Raw genomic sequence first — 19,797 nt, 5'->3', positions numbered from 1 at the left:
CCAAAACTTAGTGGATTTCCATGTTTCTCCACTTAAAGTACTTCTTTTGTTTTCCTTTTAGCTACTGTTTCAGCTCATTATTGACTACCTAACTGAGTTCAGTTCCACACCAGCTGTCTTTACAATGATAACTGAGCAGTTGAAGAAGACCTACTTTAACATCCTCATCAAGCCTGAGACTCTGGCCAAGTGGGTATACATGAGATCAAATTATATTTGGAGGGCCTGAACATGTTTGCTTTCCTAGGGGATAGGTGTGGTGGATGAGGCTATACTTTCAGTGCTAATTTTTAGACGTGTTTGAATTGTTGCTGTGGTTTAGGAAACCAGACCATAAGGTCAGCGTTAATAGGATTTCTAAGCCCAGCTTAAGTAGCTATCTGAATAGTACTGAAAGCAGTCTACTGTACTTGATTAGAAGGCTGAAAGTAAATAAGCGTGTTTTTTCCTGTCTTTATAAGTAAACAACACTTAAAAAAGTGCTGGCTTTGTTGTAGCCCCAAATTGTTTACTGGTGATTTTAGTACGTTGGGTGGTATGATGAGCAGTTGCATTAAATTGTTCAGCATGTCACTTATCTGGCAACCTCAACTATCCAGAATTCAGCTAAAGTTCCATAATAGATCAAAAAGGCAGATGAACAGCCTATATGCTAATGTGTAAACCTCTGCTAATAGGCACCCCTTTAGGCCTTCCATCAGAACCTGTACTTACTTTAGTCCAGGGCTAATAGTAGCCCACAGAATACCTTTGTGTGAATCAGGTAAAAGTACCCCTTTGGTGTACCCTCTTATCAACAGGTGGAGCTTTTGTGAGAGGGAGAGAAAAGTCCTCTCTGAGCATATAGCCTTTTGTGTATGTGCTTGCAAACCCCTACTTCCTTGTTGGGTGTCTGTAATGATGAACAAACAGCACAACCTTATATAGAGGCCCTGCTTTTGACACAGTTAAAATGAGCCCATAAATTACCAGAATTAGGAAGCAGGGGAAGAAGGAGTTAAGAGTCAGCTATGTAATAAATGATAATTTGATCACAAAAAACTAATAACCAAATATAAGTTGGAAAGAATTGTCTGCAATCATTGATAGGATGATGAATAGCCTTGTGTATCTAGTAACTCCTGAATTGACCTCTGTATCCAATAACTCCTGAATACTGCTTTAATTTTATTTATAAAAATAGTATTTTATTAAATACTACTTTATTAAAATCTAATAACTCTAGAAGTTTACTTTATTAAAGTGTGATAGAATGATAGTAATACAACTTCTATTTATTGAAGATTTATATGCTAGATTTAGTCTAAGAACTTTATGTACATTTATTCATTTAATCTTCACCAAAACCCTATTATTACCTTCCTTGTTTCATGAATGAAGAAATTGAGTCACAGATGTTAGGAAACTTGCCAAGTTCAAACAACTTATTGGGGGTGGTGTGGGAGTTGTGGAGATAAGGGGTGAAGTTAGTCTGATTCTGGACTAGAGCAATTACTTATACTATATTGTCACTGCAATAATAGATCCCCAGAATGGTGGCCTCCAGTATTTAATAAAATGTTATTAAGATTTTAAACCAAAATAGTAATAATTTTAAATTGGTGTATGACTGGGTAAACTTGACTCATCTGTCAACTTATGTGAAATATTTTACTCTGCAACTGAGAGACATATTATACTGGGGAATATCTATTTAAAAATTTGTGTATGTAATTTTAAATGCTTTTTGGTGATTATAGTATTGCTTCCCCATCTTAAGTTGTGATAGAAATCATCTCTCTTTAGAAACACATCATCGATTGAAACTTGATCAAATATATATATATTTTTTTGATGGCTGGCTCGTATGGGGATATGCATATATTTCCTTATTATTAAGATTAATTTCTTAAAACAAAACTTTGATTTTTTTTTTCCTGTCCTCTATACAGAGATGTGCGGCTTTTAATCCTGGAATATGCCCGTTGGTCTATGATTGACAAGTACCGGGCTTTGATGGATGGCCTTTCCCTTGAGGCTCTGCTGAACTTCATCAAAGAGTTCAAATCCCAGCTCTTTGTTGAGGGCCTGGTGCAAGGGAATGTCACAAGCACGGTAAGTGTGAGGTGCTCTGTTAATGCGGGCTAGGTCTGAATGTGGTTTTGGACTCTAATTGCATTAGTTTTTCTCTAAAGGGGAAGCTGTATAGTTTTGGGAGGCCAGCATTATCATATTCTGTTTAAGAGTTATCTGATCCCATTGATGCTACGTAACTTTTTTCTTATGAGGGATACTGCTGGTAATGGATCAGAACTTTGAGTGAAATGGGTTTGGCATTAATGAGTATACTTCAAAAGATTTGTGGAAAAATAGAATTAAAAGATAAACGAATCCATGAACTTTTTGAAGTACGCTTTTATATATGCTATGCTGTTGGTAACATTTGTTAAAGATTGTATGTGGAAACCATAAGCAGTTTAATGTGGAGATTAAAATGGGATGAGGGGAGTGGTGAGGGATGTATACATATATACATAATCAGAACATGTATGTTAAGCTTGTGTGTCAAGCTAAGGAGCTGGGGCTTTTATCCTGTAGCAAATGGAGAACCTTAAAGGATTTAAGAGGATTTGTGGTTAAGAATATCGAGAGACACCAGTTATGAGACTGTTATAAATGTTGAAGTGAAGTATGATTCCACTTACATGAGGTATCTAAAGTAGTCAAATTCATAAAAACAGAAAGTAGAATGGTGGTTTTCAGGGGCTATGAAGGAGAGGGAAGGAAGGGAATTCTTGTTTTTACTGGGTATAGAATTTTGGTTTGCAAGATGAAAAAGTTCTGGAAATCTATTTCATGATAGTGTGAATATAGTTAACACTACTGAACTGTACATTAAAAAAATGGTTAAGATGATAAACTTTATGTTACATGTTTTTTTATGACACAAAAAAGTTGAAGTGAGAAATAATGAAGCTTAAGGTTAAATCAAATAAATGAAAAAGAAGTGTTTAAGAAATAGTGAGGTAGAAGATGGCCCAAACTCACTGACTAATTAGATGTGGGATGAGGGAGGAGTCTAGGATGATGCCCAAATTTCTTACTTGAAACAGTGGGTTGGTGGAAGAGCAGGAACAGTAGTAGGATTGAGAACATATGAGGAGTTTGTTCTGATACATATTGAGTCTGTGGGGTCTTACATCTAACTGAGGCCTCTTCCAGGCGAGAGTGCTTGTTTGGGACTATCCCTAAACTCTTTGGCAATTGACTAAGTCATCTTCATTTATGGCCTCCCAGTTTCTCAGGACTGGCCCTTTGAAAGAATATGTGTCATTCTTGAAATTGTGGCTGCTATTCTTCGCTTCCTCTCTGTCTTTATTCCTAACCCCCAAACTAGCCTTAGTTTGTGTCCTGCCCACAGAAAGAATTTTAAAAGTCTCAACCCACAGAGAGAAGAGTAAGAATAGCTGCCTGTTTCTCTGAGCACAGTGGGGAGTACCAGGCAGGGGCTTTTGGTCTAGAGGACTTTGTAGCATGAATTGCCCCCAGTAGAAATCAGTTTAGAGATGAGCTCACCCCTCCATTTATCCCTCACTTTATAGATAAGAAAACAGAAGTGTTGAGAGGGGAAGAGGATATATTCACTTAGTGTTAAGTGTTATTCTATTGCTTACTCTATCCAAGCTCTGTCTGTGTCAATGGGCCCACATTTCTAAAACACAGTCACAGTTGTCATAGAGGTTACAGCCTAGTTAGGTAAACTGACCCTGAACAATTAAGTTTGATCTAGTGGAGAAAGGGTTACAGTGTACAGGTAAAGAGTGCCAAGGGAGCCAGAAAGGAAGCTGTTCAGTTAAGAGCCATTTAGTATTCAACAAACAAAATCAGTAGTGAATCAGTGAATTATTAGACCAATCAATGAATAAATTGTCCAGCGTTTAGGTGACAGAATACATAGTATCTGCTTTCCTAATGCTATCCAGAGCTCCCCAAGGATTAGAACATTGATATTAGCTGGTTCTGGGTGAAATTAACGTCAAGAGTGCCTAATGTAATTATTTTCTTCTCTTTTGCCTCCCAGGAATCTATGGATTTCCTAAAATACGTTGTTGAGTAAGTATTGGTTTAAGTTTTCTCTTTGCGGGTAATGTGTTCTTACCAGCAAGAGGACATTGAGCCACAACTCAGTTAATTGTTATTAAACCTACAATTGAAATACTGCTTGTGGTAGTAGATTTTCTTGAGCCTGGTATAAACAAAGGAATTCAGAAAGGACTATAGAAGGCCTGGCTGCTGCTTCATAGTTTTCGGGTGGGAGTAAGAGGATAAAAGCACTGCCTCAGAGACCCACGCTGATTCTTTTGCAGCAAGCTAAACTTCATGCCTCTGGAGCAGGAGATGCCTGTGCAGTTCCAGGTGGTAGAGCTGCCCAATGGCCACCACCTGTGCAAAGTGAGAGCTCTGAACAAGGGTGATGCCAACTCCGAAGTCACTGTGTACTACCAGGTCAGTTGGCCCCATTCATTGTACAATAATCCTTTGGCTAAGTTCCTCTAGTGCGCTGAAGCCTGATGGAAGGTCAGAGTACCTAGGAATGAGAAACCCAATGACTTTCAAGGCCCTTTTGAAGATACTTCAGTAGTTTTATGCTTGGGGCCATTTGTCATCTTGAAGCAACTACATCTAAAAATTGTGTTCTTGTCAGTAAAATGGATCCATATACAGTCACAGCGAGGTCTTGCTTCATTAATCACCTAACCGCTAGTCTAGAGGGACAGAGACTGAAGTGTAGGTGGAAATTCCTATGTGTTCCTCTGACAGAACTGCAAGCAGCAGGATGACATTTGTTAAAAGGATAGTTTTGAAAAAGAGGCACAGGTAAACATAGCCAAGCAATGACTATACACCAAACAGAATGACTACCAGAATCATGAAGGTTTCAAAGCACCTGAGAGAGGGGATTTATCACTTCTATTTTATGGGTGATAAATCCAAGGTTCAGAGCCCCTTACTTGCCTGAGGTCATAACCATCTGGGCCTCAAATTTATTCCTCTGTCCTCAGATTCTATTTTCTTCCCACAACTTCTGGAGGGGTGAGGTGGAGCTTAAATAAGGAAGTGCTTTCCAGTAACTCAATTGGCCCATAGCCTGCTTTAGCCTGTGGTTAGTCCCACTCACTTTTAGGACTATGGGGATCTTCCCTAAATTTGTGCCTGCCCAGCCTGATCTCTGAATTCCCAAACTCTGGGGCACCTATAGCTGTCATTATGGTCCTGGGTTCCCTGCATGAAGTCACTTCTTTCTCAGGCCTCGTGAAGACTTCACGACTGGGCTTGGGTGGCATGTCCTCCTTACTGTCATCTTTGTCCTTTTATTGTGTTTCTGGTCCTGGGCCTGAGTCCTGTCCTGACATTGTCCTGGTCTGGTTGTCAGAAACAAATTCACCTACCTGATGTCATGACCATCTCTCTTTAGTGATGTTGAACCTTGTCCTAGTCTTAATGAGTCCCTTGATTTCTGGAGCTTGGTTAGATTTTTGTCTTTCCCTTTAGACCCAACTTCTCTGTGGAGCCTGTTTCCCTGGCTATAGCATTCCAACCTGTACTCTTTTCTAGGTTCTACGAGGTTGTCTCTCTCTGACTGCTCCAAACCCAGATATAGAAACACTTCTCCAGAGTTTTAGGCAGGATTTCATATTGTAAAACTGTCTGTGGAGCTGCTTTCCATCAGTCATCTCTTAGCACTAGCTTCTGATACAATCTGCTTCATTTAAGAAACGATTTTCCTTCTCACATAGAGGATTTTGAACAGAAAATTGATACATGGTTTGACTGGTTTTGTTGCAGCTCTTTTAGAAATATCAGTGCTGACTAATCAGGACTTGCAGTTCACACAGGCTTTAGCTTCTTCCTCTGGTAAGGTGGGAAGAAAAATGAGTGTGTCAGAGGACCCTGCAAGAGCCTGCCTGACTCTGGAATGCACTAGCACATCCTTGCTTATTGGTCTCCTGCCCTCTTTTATTCTGTTATGTTATGTTTCCATGACAACCAGCATGTGGTCCCCAAGTGTGGTTTCTGCCTCTTAGGTATTTTTCTTATCACCTAAGTGTGGGTCCCTGTGTATAGTTGCAGATGGTCCTATTCATTTTCTCTCCACCTGAGGAATAGATCTGGATACCCTTCATGATCCCCAAACATTTCCTGCTCTGTTCCTTTGGGCTTTGAACTGCAATAGTTGATTTTAGAATGTGTCCTCTGTATCCATTGCGTCCTCCAGGCAGGAGCTGACAGGTCAGGGATTATTGGACTCAGCTCCCTGTCTACCTGTAATTCTTTGTTAGTGCTGGGAATACAAATGATCAAACATGATTCCTGTCCTCACAGACCTTGTCTAGTGGGAAGGGCAGCTATCTAAACAAAGTTGTTGAAAGTATACTAGTAGAAGGTACAATTAACTCTCTTACGGGAAGAGAAGAGTGGGGATGATAAATAGTTGCCAAGAATAGCTGGATTATTAAAAAGCTCAGTAAGCCATTGCATATTTAGTTGGTTTGACCACTTTCTTCTTTCAGTCAGGTACCAGGAGTCTGAGAGAATATACTCTTATGGAGCTGCTTGTGGTAAGTGTTTAAAGGAGACTTGAGGTTTTCAGGAGCTCCTGATCCACTGTGAGGCTGAGCCTTTCTGCCTGGGTGCTAAGGACTTGGGGTGATCAGAGACCTATGATTGGAAGATAAAATGATCATTTGGTGTTCTCACCTGGTATAAGCATGGGAGGTCTGGGCCATTTAGGGAGAAGGCAGTAAGGGAGGTTGGAATTTGGAAGTATGTTGAACACTTTGTGGGGAAGAAATGGAGGTTTCTCTGCTGGGGAGTTGGGCTGATGGGTAGTTCGTTGAATTACAGATGCATATGGAAGAGCCTTGTTTTGACTTCCTGCGAACCAAGCAGACCCTTGGGTAAGTCTGCTCACAAGGACACTGCACTCAAAAGAGTGTCTGGGACTTGCTTTACAGGCTGAGGTTTATCAGATATCCTGACCGAGCAGCCTCTCAGAGCTCTTTGGTCCTTCCATGCCATAGAATAACACCTACTTGTCAGAACTTCTGGAATTTGCATCTTGGACCATGATCAGGTTTTCAGTTTGGTCATATTTCAAATAATTAAGAAAAACGAGTCCTCTTTTAGGACCTCCAAGGCTAGAAAGGGTAGGCAAAAACCCTTCCCACTCATATCTAGTGCCTCTGAGGGGAGGACCCAGTTGACCACCTGAGCTCATTCAACTTTCACTCTGGCTGTAGGTACCATGTCTACCCTACCTGTAGGAACACATCTGGGATTCTAGGATTCTCTGTCACCGTGGGGACTCAGGCAACCAAATACAAGTGAGTAAGGGAGAGAGTGGATAGGTCCAACCCATTATTCTGGGCACGGAGAATGAGGGCTACAGGTGCTTCCTTAAATCTCAGGAAACTCTGACCAAGCAGGGTTTGCTCCATTTAGTCACTGGGGGTGGAGGGTGTTACAGATGGCCTGATCAAGGACTGATCAATGGTTCTACTGGTCCCAGAGGACTTAACTCAAATTTTGTCATCACTGTGCAGGGCTTGCCAATGTTTCTTCTCTTCAGGCAGACCTGAGGACGAGAAGGCAAGGATGCCTGACTTGGCATTTGTGCTGGAACTGAAGTACAAGGCCTTAATGATTCTGAGCTTTGTAATGGTCAAGCATGTCTGTGACTGCTTCATTATGAGGATACCAGGAAATTGGGCTGGAGGGTGGGGGGGCAGGGCAGGGGAAGAGTTCTTTCTCATTCTCTTCCCTCTCTCAGCTTAGGGTAGAATTCTGAGAACTGGAAAATTATAGTCAGACTTTTTCTTAGAAATATGCCTTAGTTCTATAAATTCCCTCCCTTGCCTTTGCTTAAGAGCATGTCTCGGATGACTTTTTTGTTTCAGCTCTGAAGTTGTTGATAAGAAGATAGAAGAGTTTCTTTCTAGCTTTGAGGAGAAGATTGAGAATCTCACTGAAGATGCATTCAACACTCAGGTGACTGCGCTGGCCTGGTCTTTTGGCCCTTGGCCAACAAGCCCTCAAGACACCAGACTTAACAGTAGTGCTGGCCAGTTTTTGAGCTTTATTAGCCCCACCATAATCTAATCATAATGTTCCCCTAGCTTCATCCCTCTCTGTCATCCTGGCAGGTCCATCACAAGCCAGTCTGGGCAGGGCCATGTATATTCTGGGGGAACTGATGTGATGCCACACCTAAGTGTCTCTCTTTTTGGTTGCAAAAGGTCACAGCTCTGATTAAGCTGAAGGAGTGTGAGGATACCCACCTTGGGGAAGAGGTGGATAGGAACTGGAATGAAGTGGTAACACAACAGTATCTCTTTGACCGCCTTGCCCATGAGGTAAATGGTTTTCAGAGCAAGACAGCCCTAAGGGTTCATTATTCCCTGGGAGTCACAGGTCCAAGCGAACTAGTATTGTATGGAAGATAAACCTGGAACACTCAGCCTGGCTTGTTACATACTTGTTCATTTCTTGACTCAATCAAATATTGAGTTTTCAGACTTGCCTCTCTAGCACGTTATATGGCCATGTGATTAGAGTACTAAACCTTACCCACCACCACCAATTTCAATCGGAGTGGCTCTATTTTTGTGTTAATATATATATTGAAGTTGACCACTGATTTTTTGGAGAAAAAAAGGATTCTGCTATTTAAATTGAGAGTTCCTGTTTTAATAGTTGCTGTATTTTCTTAAGCCAGAGTATTCAGTTACCATGTAACTGAGAGGTGACACTAAGGAGACTTAATTTCCTGGCAGTGTATGGTATGCAGCTGTAATTATAACATCTGCTATCCTATCTTGCTTATCTACCAGTGTAGATCATTGCTATGAAACATGAAGGTGTGTTACAGAGGTTCATCACTATCCTCTGGAGGAGTTAGGGGCAAGCTAAGTCTGGAAAGAGTAAAATGAAGTGCTCATTATGTCTAAAAAGAGCTGCCTTTTCTCTTTAACATGTTTCTTTTGTATCTTCTCTTCCCCTGTAAGATTGAAGCACTGAAATCATTCTCAAAATCAGACCTGGTCAACTGGTTCAAAGCACATAGAGGACCAGGAAGTAAAATGCTCAGTGTTCATGTGAGTATGGTTAACTGTAGCTCCATCCTGCCCAGGGTTGTCATTCACTGAGTGTGGGTTGTTCTCAGAGAGATTCTAAACAGGTACTTGCCCAAATCTGTTCGATATATTTCTCACCTTGAGTCTTCGGCCTCTTTCAGGTTGTTGGTTATGGGAAATATGAGCTGGAAGAGGATGGTACCCCTTCTGCTGAGGATTCAAACTCTTCTTGTGAAGTGATGCAGCTAACCTACCTACCAACCTCTCCTCTGCTGGTAGAATGTACCATCCCCATTACTGATATCAGGGCTTTCTCATCAACACTCAGCCTTCTCCCCTACCATAAGATAGTCAAATAAACTGCAGTCTTACTGGCCTGAAGCAGTGTGTATTTAAAAATGTGTTTGTATTTTACAGAGTTACACTACTACTGCCTTAGGGCTTTCATTGAATTTTTGCACTGGCATCATAGAATTCGATTTACTTTTTATTCCTCCTCTATTGAGACTAACCAACCCAGGGTTACTGTAGCAGCTTGTAGCACCAGTTTGGGAAGCCCTGGCCTGTGTCCTCTCAGGATGTAAATTCACGTCTTGAGAGGCCCTATGTAACCAATGTGTTATTAGTACCTAAATGCTAGGTACTAACACGTGTTTTTGGTTTTTTAATGTATTTTTAAATAAAAATAGTTCTGTATTTCCCTTCAGAATGAGCCATTTGCTGCTGTGGCATTCTTTCTATTATATTTTCTTTCAGTGTGGGGTTAGGATCTAAAAATATACACTCTCCCCAAACCCTCTAAGGCAATAAAATATTTTTGGGTAAACTTTTTGTTGGTACCCCTACATGTGCTATATGAATTTAGTGAAGACTACGGGGAATAGCACATTGAGGCCTAAAGATAGAACACAGAGTATAAGGGAGGGTGAAGAAAAGGATGGAGCCTCTATTATTTTAAGAGTCCTTGGGAAAAGCTAGTTCATGTATTCAAGGCTGCCAAATAATTGGCTTCCAAGTTTAACCATAAAGATAATAAAAGAGGCACACATTAAAAAAAAAAAAAAAAAAAAAACGGTTGTTAAAAATTACTTTATGGAGCCTTAAGAAGCACTGAGTATAATTAAACTGTAATCCAGAGTTAGATACAATTTAATAACAGTTCGAATCCAAAATAAAAGGTATTTGAGGTGAGACCATGAAATTTCCTAACACTTTATTTTAATACATTGCAATAATTTTCTAAAACAATTCTGAGAATGAATATTTACAGTAGATGCAGTACTTCTGAAAAATCTGGCATCAGGTATATTTATAGGTGTTTGTGTGTGCGTGTATATTTATAGAACCCAAGATTATATGAACTAGGAAACAGGTTGGATATCTTAACAGCAGTACTAGAGTGCAGAGTTTGAGACTTGGATTTACAAATGCTTTTCAAAGCATAGGATTTGTTTGGAAAAAGAGCAGATACCTTGTTTTCAAAACCTGAAGTTTTTCTCAGAACTGAAGTCAAAATTGTAACTGCTACAGCAGAAAAAAGGGAAGCTTTTCCTGCTTTAATTGTTCATATGCTTCAGAAAGTCCAGTATCCCTGAGATAGGAACGACTGCAATAAGAAAGGAGTGAATAGGTTCTCCTGAAGGAAGATTGTTGCTTTAATTATGCCTACTGTCCTGGTCATCAGGTGTAAACTTTTCATTTCCCAACCTAATGCTTGGCAGCACCAAGACGTTTCAGTAATGGTTCATCATAAACCCAACATTCTCCATCTTCATGAAACAACTGTAGAAGAAAGGGAGAGAATTCAGTTACACATTTGTTTTCTACTTTTTTATTATGTCACGTCTTCTCCCCTCATTAAACTGAAATGAGTTTCAGGTAGGGACTGGAGATCCCTTGTTCAAAAACAGTGTTTGTCACTTCACTTCTTCAACATTCATTGAAATGCATGAATGAATGAATACTCGGGGTACAGGGGGAAGAGAAGGTAGGAGGCTGGGGCAAGGCAGCTTACCCTTGTCTCCCATTGAATTTCCTTCTCCTTCCTTTCTCGGGCTTCTGCTCTTTGTCTTTCTTCAAGTCTGTGTTTTGCTTCAGTTGCTGCATCAATGTCTTTGACTTTTAAGTTAAAAGTGACATCCTTCCAAAGGCTAAAGAAAAGAAATCAAGAGGAGTTGGCAGTCTTGAGAATGAAAGCCTAGAGCTACCTCTGAATACAGCATATAGTGTAAGTCAAATGCCTTTAAGTGCTACAATTCACAGACTAAATCTCCATAAGCTGGCACCATGGCACTGGAGTAGGAAACAGAGAAAGGGGCCCAGAAGACTCTACTGCTAGTTGTCAAAGAAGGGACATGGAATAAGGACAAGAATAGAAAAAACACTGGGACCTGAGACCTGGGATTCTCCTGCCTCTACCTCTAACTTGCTATGCAACTTTAGGGGTGTCTGTTTACCTCTCTAGGGCTTTAGTGCCCTTTGTCATAAACTGAAATTAAAAGGTTAGATGAGAGGAGCTGAGAAGTTCCATTTCAGAAAAACTCCTTGGATTTAACAATGCCATCTTGGAGAAAACCATCTGAATAGAGAGAACAAGAGTCAAGAGATTAAGTACAAGGGCTTGAGGGGTTAAGGCATGGCTTCCTCTCAAGGCCATTATTCCCATTTCAGAAATGGAGGCCAAGAGAGGTTCACTAACTTAGCCATGCTCACAAAACTAGTAGTGCTGACATATGAATCCATGCATTCAAACAGTCTGTACTGTTATACTCTGCTATTCTGTCTCCAAAATCCAGCCCTGTGCATATGCGTAGGTAACAGTGTAAGCACTGCAGCAACAGTTCTAGTTATGATAGATGCTTACCAGCGGGATTCATACTCATTCTGATCTTCCAACTTCCTCACTTTCTTCTTGATTATAGGCAACTTTTTGGTATCTACAAAGACTGTATTTTCCTATAAAACAAAAGAGGTAAATGGATGTTTTATTGCTCCAACTGTTCTAGGAGGAAAAGTCAACTCTTCCCATAAGATTTTAACATCTCTAATAAAATCCCATATATGTTAATGATGTACATAATGAGTTTCATATGCAGTCTTAAGCCTAAAATATAGTGTGTCTTAAGTCTAAAGGCTCAATTCAATGCATGTTTTCAATGTGGCTGTGTGCTACATGCTAGGAATATAATCTCTTGGGGAGCTAGACCCATAAGCAACTAATTCCAATGTTAAGCACACTGTCTACAGTGCTTTCTACATTTCTGAAATTCTCTAAGTCCAAAATCCAGTTCACTGGCTCCTGTTAACTTCATACCACCTTTCCTCCTAGCTTAATGAGAAACACTTAGTGAGTGGTACTACAGAGTGCAAGTTCCTTGAAGGCAAGGTCTATCTTACTCATTTATGTATCTCTGCCTGGTGCCAGGCAGTCAATACATTTTATTATACAAAGTCTCAAAACAAAAAATCTTAAAACAGTGTGTATATAAACACACACAAACAAATCAGCTTAGAACTTCATTTTATAAACATACCACATTATTAGGGGCTTACTATGTGCCATGCATTGTTTTATGTGTATTACTCTCAAGTGTTTTGACAGCAGGAAAGTAAAAATCATTCTGTTACCCACACTGCTGGGAAGGAGAAGAGGGAAGGAAGGACAGGCTTGCCCTGAAGAGATGACATCAGAGCAGGCTTCAGTGGTTAAAGTTCCAGATGGAAGAAGCCAGAAGGGAATAGGCTACAATTCAATATAGCCATAGCCTGAGAACAAGTGGCGAAATACAGGTTCTTACCCCTGTTCCATATTTTGCATACATTACTCCATTCCATTCCCCTTCAATTGAGCAAAAAGACTTTTTGTCATTTGGAGAACTAAACAGAAAAGAAAACATTTGTGTTAGTCTCAAGCTGAAAATTATTCTACCAAAGAATCTGGTCAGTTTGGCCTATGTACACAGAGTAGAAAATAGAGCGACTGTGAAGTCACTGGTGAAAGCAGCTTAACAGAACTGGATTTCCCAGAGCCAACTGTGAGAAGAGGGCCCTGAACAAAATGCTAAGGAACTCCCGAGATCCCATAAACAGTGGATACGAGATAGGTAAAACAGCACTGTGCTGGGGCCATAACAGACTTCGGAAATTCCCTGACCTCAAGCTGTTCACAGCCTGGCAGAGACATATCACCACTGAGATTTTAGGTGGTAAGTGCTGTGGTGACCTTACGCAGGCACTGGGGGTCAAGAGCAAAACTGCAGGTGAGAGGGTCAGGGAAGGCTTCGCTTAAGGATATAATGCTGGAGACCAGGCTTTCATCCTCAGTTGAAAGGGACCTCTGGGTCAAATGGTCTGACTTCTTTTCCTGAGCAAGGATCCCTTCCTCAAGAGCCCTGACAGGCCTCTACTTGGACACTACAGTGGTATGTCTGACAGGTATGGAATTTGGGAAGATACGCACACAACAAAGGCCAGATTAGGAAGGGCAAAGCATGAACAGAAGACTAAAATTAGAGGTCAGAAAGAAAAATTAACAGTGTGGAGGGATGAAAGCTTCTACCACTGGCTGGAAACTTAAATGTCCTCAAGATTGGGTTAAGCCTAGGGAACAATATGAAAAAAATGGTAGGATCCTACTTAGAAAGTCATGCACTGGTTCTCAAAGTGAGGTCTGGAGACGCCTGGGGTTCCCAAGGCCCTGTTAATGAGGTAGTCCATAAGCGCAAAACTATTTTCATTATATTAAGACATTATTTGCCTTTTTCAATTTTCTTAAAAGTGTACGGTGTTTTCCAGAGGCTGTGTGGAACGTGGCAATAGATGAATGCAAGAAGCAGGTAGGAGAAATTTACAAATGTACAATGCCACTCTTTTCATAAAGTTTTTAAAGAAAAGTTTTAGAAAAGCTATTCTTTCATTAAAAACACTATTATCGCCATTTATAAATGAATTGAAATATTTTAAAGTTTCCTCAGTTTTTAATTTCTAATATGAAAAACAGATATAAGCCACATAAACAAAAGCTCTTTGGGGTTCTTAATAATTTTTAAATGTAAAGGGGTCCACAGACCAAAAAGTTTGAGAACTACTCAGCTAGTGTAATCCTCTGTCTGATGCTCAGTCCCTAAAGACTCCACCAAGTGGGAGTGGGGAGAAAAAAATAAACCCACCAAGAGGACTTTCTGCTCAACTTTGAGGGCAGTCTTTCTCCTATACAGATGCTCCTCGACTTATGTTGGGGTTATCTCCCAATAAACCCATCATAAATAGAAAATGTTGATAATTTGAGAATGCATTTAATACTCATAACCAACAGAACATCATAGCTTAGTCTACTTAAACGTGCCTCACCTACCTTAAACATGCTCAGAACACTTACATTAGCCTACAGTTGGTCAAAATCATCTAACACAAAGCCTATTTTATACCAAAGTGTTGAATATCTCATGTACTTTATTCAATACCATACTGAAAATGAAAAACAGAATGGTTGTAAGGGTAATTGAAGTATGGTTTCTACTGAATGTATATTGCTTTTGTGCCATCATAAAGTCGAATAAGTCCAAAAATCCTCAGTTGAATCAGAAAATTCTGCTGAGCTAGCAGTTCCTGTTGGTATTGGCTACTTCTAAGAAGCTCTGAGATGCACACCCACCCATGTCTTTGTTCTAAACATCCTATCTCCACCATCTGCCTGTTTTTTTTGGGGGGGGGGGGGCAGCTACATTATACTGGTGACTTCTGCTTTCTAAGCCTTGCCCATATTTTCTGACTACAATAATTTTTTACATTTATACTGATCCTTACTAAACTTCATCTTGAGTTCATGCTGCCACCCTGCTCAAGATTTTCTTGGATGCTGCTTCTGTCATCCAAACCAAATTATCTCCCTGGGAAACTGGTTAACCAGTCGTGTGTCTTCTGTCTGGGACACTTCCCAATAAGGCCTTGGCACAATCACTGCAGACTCCTCTTCTAGGCAGTCTCTGCACCCACCCTGCTGACTGCTAGTTACTCAGCACAGCTGTCTTCATCTGACCCAAGAGTGTCAAATGGAACCAAGCCAAATGCCTGCAAGATGTGATGATTGCTGTCTTTCCCTTAGCAAAGACATGAAAAAAGAGGGGCTGTGACGATTTGGAGACACTTCAATGAGGGTCACAAAGTTCACTGTAAGGACTAGCTAATGGTCCAATCTGATAAGAATGAGTTAAGAATCCATGATCTGGGTTAGCTAGGCAACCTAAGAAGACCCCTTTTAGTTCCCCATTGCAAGTCAGATTCCTACAAAGGAGGTCCCATCAATGAACTCTGATTGTTCTGAACCTAGGTTTTAGGTCTCCTTCTGAAATGGGATTTTAGAGAGATGTGACACATAAAATGTGAAACAAGTTTACAAAAGATAGAACCTTTAAAATGGTCAATTCCTAATATAGAAGTTTTAGTTAAAGAAAAAAGGAAAAGTATTTCAGAGAATAAGAAGAGCACTGAGGCAGAAAAACAAAAATACCTACAAAATCTCAGCGGTAATTCTGTGCTTCTTGCCCCCATAGAAAGGTTTTGTGTGGAAGACGATATTTGCACTATAGCCGGTTTTGGAACAATTAATATTGCATTCTCCTCCTAATTCCACCCAGGGCACTGTGAGGATAGATCTGCAAAATCAAAAGTTTTCAAGTAAGGCTGACAGGAGAGGAAGGGCATGGCTTAAGTAGCAGCGTCTGCTACTGATCAGAGGCAATGGACACAGCTCTACTTGCCTTCCATAACCATTTGGGAATGTGAGAATGTAATGTTCATCATAGTCTAGACATGAGACACAGCCTGTGGAGAGAAGGGATAGAATCTCTGATGAGTAGTGTCAACTGGCCATACGGCTTCGTTGTCTGGTTGATGGATACTCCATTCAATCCACCCCTGCTCACACCCCCAGTACACACATTTACATGCAAACAATGACACGCAATCTGGCTTTCTAGAAGCCATTTTTTCTTACTTGACAAGTGTTCACCACATATTAGAATGATATAAAATTCTCCTATTAACTCTTAGTCCACTCAGTGCCAACAGACTTACCCTGACCTATGTTGTGCACCCCAATTGACATCCCAAGGAATTTTGATTTGGTCCAGATATGAGCATTGAATTGTATCTTCTTGTTAAAACACTCAGCATAAAAGGCTGAAACTGAATAGAAATTGTTTTCAGTTAGTGCACTATATAGCTACAGCCACCTCTCCAAACTCACTTAACCTGGGGAAAAAACTGGCTCCATAGGGATATCCTTAACCCCTCAAAGAACAGTCTCAAATTAGGCCAGGAGGTGCCCACCTGCCTTTTATATCCTTTTCCCCAATGCAAGCATCCATTCAGAGCCATGTGGGCAGGAGCTTCCCTGAAACATGAGGCTGTGTCCAATTAGGAGAGGCTTAAGATCAAAAGGGCTACTGTTCTGGTCAGCAAGTATGCCCATGCTCCAGCCCCAATCCAGACCCATCCAGTATTTCATCTTAATACTGCATTGAACAAACAATATTTTGAAGATATGTATTTTATCCCCTATGTCAGGAATATACTGTGCAAAAACCATTATCATTTATACAGATGTCTCAGAGTTGCTGAGGTCTCTCTGTTTTGCAGATAATTATGTGTAAGATGACTTTAGAAGCATTAAAAGTTGGTTTGCCACATTGCTTATTTTTACACGTATTTAATCACTGAAGTAAAAGAGTCTTTGGAACTTATTCGAGGAGCAGATATGAGAAAACAATCAAATGAGTTTCCACTTCAGGTAATAGGGAAGATAAGCTATCTATACAACTGACAGTAAAGTGACCTCAGCTATGGAGCTTTTAATGACCTTCTTTAGACATAATAGTTTGAGTGTGGATGTTGCAGAGGAGCTCTGTAACTTACTGGGTGGATGATGGGAAACCTGCTCAGCCACAAATGTTACACTGTTTTTGGAAACCCAGGGAACTGGTCCTTCTGAAACTAACTCCTGCAAGCAAATATAACATCATTTTCTTTTGATGTGCAACACAAATGACATTGCAGAAAACCTGAAACTAGAGTCTGCTCCCTCCTCTACACACACCAAGCACTCTATACATATTTCTATTATGGCACTTGATTACACCATTGTAATTATCACTTTCTGTCAGTCTTCCTGACTGGACTAAGACATCCTTGAAGGCAAGGTCATATGCTTAACTCAGGGTCAGGCCTGGCACACAGCAGGCACTATGTCTGCCAAATGAATAAGAATAGACACATTGCATCTGTCTTCGGTGAGGACTACATGTAATGTGTCACTTCGAAAGGGAAAGATATGGAGAGTCATGTTTACTGAAAGATTATTATGTGCCAGGTGCTGTGGGCTAGGGGCCTGTTTTTTCCTACTTCTAGAGGCCTCTTAACATGTATTTGAGTCTTCCTTGGCTGGATGTCATCTTCAAACCAACCTCTAAATATGAGAGCCCTGAGACTCAGTTCTGGGTTACCTACTCATCTCTAGCTATGCTTTCTTCCTAGATAATTTCATTCAATCCTAGGGCTTTAAAAAAATGTCATCTAAATATAATTAAATCTCTGAAAGCCCCATCTGCATCTCAGATCTCTCCCCTGAACTCCACACACTTAAATTCCAACTCCCTACTTGATAGCTCGACTAACATGTTTAACAGTCCCCTCCTACTCTATTACAGCTCTTGATTTTTCCCCTCCCCAAATCCAATCTTTTCCTTGTCAGTAAACGACGCCAGCAACTGCTGAAGTCCACATGCAAGGATTCACCTCTGATTGTCTCCTTTCCCTCACCTCAATCCATGTATCAGATCTACCTCTGAATTACAGTTTGAATCAACCAGTTTGGTCTCTTCTGGATAAATGCTAAAGCCTCCTCAATGGTCTGCTTGCTTCTATTTGCCCCTTTTCAATTAATTTTTCACAAAATTATAACAATCTTTTCAAAACAAAAATGAGACCTTGGCAAGCCATAAAACTATCAGCATGGCTTACAAGAGCCTGCATGATCTGATTTCTAAATATCCATTCTCATCTCATGCCACTCTTTCCCCCTTCTCACAATATTCAAAATATGCTGAAATATTCAACAATGCCCTATGGATGGTGAGTACCTTCTCATCACTGCTTTCATCATTATTATCTGCCCCTAACTAAAATGAAATCTTGAATCAGCATATTACTTAAGATAATTAAAAGTGTCCATGCAGAACTCACTGTGTTCTCTTCAGTATCATTTGGTAATGTCCAGTGACACTGAAAGATCTCGCCCAAAATGGGGTTGTATGGCTTTTTGGCAACCGATCCTTTCCTTCCTGCATGAAAGGCTGAGAGGTACCATTTCACAACCTGAACCATTCGATCCCTGGGATCCTTCTGGTCACTAATACTGCAAGGGAGAAAGACATTATTTAATGCCCTGCTTTTTGGCAGGACACAAGCTGATGCAGCATCCCCCAACGTGGTCTACTGTGAGCCAGGCTGAAAGGACCAAGGACCCAGGACCAGGAGTTACCTCAGAGTTTCTTTTTAAAATTGAAGTAGAGTCATGCATTGCTTAATGATAGGGATATGTTCTGAGAAATTGTTATTAGGTGATTTCATCGCTGTGCAAACATCAGTGCACTTACACAAACCTAGATGGTACAGCCTACTACACATCTCCAGCTCCATTATAATTTTATGAGACTGCTATCGTATATGCAGTCTGTTATTGACCAAAATGTTTTACAGCGCATAACTGTATAATATATGTAATTAAATACACTGATCTTAGAGTTTGGTTTGAGGAATTTGACAAATGTATATATCCATCTAATTAATTACCACCCAATCAAGACACAGAACATTTCTATTATTCCAGAAAGGTTCCCCATTCCCCTTTGCAAGAAATCACCACCTGTTACCCAGAGGCAAACACTGCCTCTGGTCTCTAGTAGCACAGATTAGAGTTTTGCCTGTTCCAGAACTTAATATAAATGTCTTGTTTAAATGCCAAATAGTTGGAGATTTTCTGTATTTGTGTTATCAGCTTCTAACTTAATTATTTCACGGTCAGAGGATATAATCTGTATGATTCCAATTATTTTAAATTTATAAAGACTTCCCAGTATGTGATTTATCTTGATGAACATTCCATGTGCACAATTTATAAAGACTTCCCAGTATGTGATTTATCTTGATGAACATTCCATGTGCACCTGAAAAAACTGTGTTATACAATTGTTGGGTAGTGTTTAGAAAGGTCAACTGAGTCGAGTTGATTGATAACGCTATTTGGATCTTCTACAGACTTACTGATTTTCTTGGGGAAAAGGGGGTGAGGGGCTACTTGTTCAATTAGTTCCTGAGGGAGGAATTTGGGAACTTGTTTATTTCTCCCTTTAGTCAATTTTTGCTGCATGTATTTTGAAGCTGTGTTATTAGATACATACGTACTTAGGAGTATTATTTATTCTTAATAAATTGATGCTTTTATCTTTGCAAAATGTTCCTATTTGTCTCTGGTAATATTTGTCTTAAAAGTCTCCTTTGATACTAATACAGCTACATCAGCTTTGATATGCTTAGTGTTTTGCATGGTCTATCACTGTCCATACTTTAACCAGTGTCTCTATATTTAAGGTCTCTGTCTAGCAAACAGCATACAGATACATCTTGC

The 19,797-nt window shown here is 40.2% G+C and overlaps 2 protein-coding genes across 5 annotated transcripts in view; one reads left to right on the top strand and one right to left on the bottom strand.

Annotated features, from left to right (window-relative positions):
• NRDC (nardilysin convertase) overlaps window positions 1-9,825 on the top strand; it is a 93,725-nt gene extending 83,900 nt beyond the window's left edge. For both annotated transcript variants that reach the window (XM_063104391.1, XM_063104389.1), the window contains 11 exons: window positions 62-189; window positions 1,932-2,094; window positions 4,061-4,092; window positions 4,347-4,485; window positions 6,552-6,599; window positions 6,886-6,938; window positions 7,281-7,364; window positions 7,938-8,028; window positions 8,277-8,393; window positions 9,045-9,134; window positions 9,275-9,825. In XM_063104391.1, coding sequence (XP_062960461.1) covers window positions 62-189; window positions 1,932-2,094; window positions 4,061-4,092; window positions 4,347-4,485; window positions 6,552-6,599; window positions 6,886-6,938; window positions 7,281-7,364; window positions 7,938-8,028; window positions 8,277-8,393; window positions 9,045-9,134; window positions 9,275-9,472 — 1,143 coding nt within the window. In that variant the 3' untranslated portion in view covers window positions 9,473-9,825. The remainder of the gene's footprint in view (window positions 1-61; window positions 190-1,931; window positions 2,095-4,060; window positions 4,093-4,346; window positions 4,486-6,551; window positions 6,600-6,885; window positions 6,939-7,280; window positions 7,365-7,937; window positions 8,029-8,276; window positions 8,394-9,044; window positions 9,135-9,274) is intronic.
• Window positions 9,826-10,212: 387 nt separating this feature from the next.
• The window catches only part of OSBPL9 (oxysterol binding protein like 9), a 166,861-nt gene continuing 157,276 nt past the window's right edge, over window positions 10,213-19,797 (bottom strand). For all 3 annotated transcript variants that reach the window (XM_063104026.1, XM_063104025.1, XM_063104024.1), the window contains 9 exons: window positions 18,354-18,525; window positions 17,028-17,112; window positions 16,188-16,298; window positions 15,872-15,935; window positions 15,626-15,766; window positions 12,911-12,989; window positions 11,977-12,068; window positions 11,128-11,263; window positions 10,213-10,895 (listed from right to left, as the gene is read on the bottom strand). In XM_063104026.1, coding sequence (XP_062960096.1) covers window positions 10,821-10,895; window positions 11,128-11,263; window positions 11,977-12,068; window positions 12,911-12,989; window positions 15,626-15,766; window positions 15,872-15,935; window positions 16,188-16,298; window positions 17,028-17,112; window positions 18,354-18,525 — 955 coding nt within the window. In that variant the 3' untranslated portion in view covers window positions 10,213-10,820. The remainder of the gene's footprint in view (window positions 10,896-11,127; window positions 11,264-11,976; window positions 12,069-12,910; window positions 12,990-15,625; window positions 15,767-15,871; window positions 15,936-16,187; window positions 16,299-17,027; window positions 17,113-18,353; window positions 18,526-19,797) is intronic.

Source organism: Cynocephalus volans, chromosome 8, assembly GCF_027409185.1.
Source record: "Cynocephalus volans isolate mCynVol1 chromosome 8, mCynVol1.pri, whole genome shotgun sequence".
Lineage (NCBI taxonomy): Eukaryota > Metazoa > Chordata > Mammalia > Dermoptera > Cynocephalidae > Cynocephalus > Cynocephalus volans.
The sequence above is the reverse complement of the archived record's forward strand: the minus strand, read 5'-3'. Positions and strand labels throughout refer to the sequence as shown.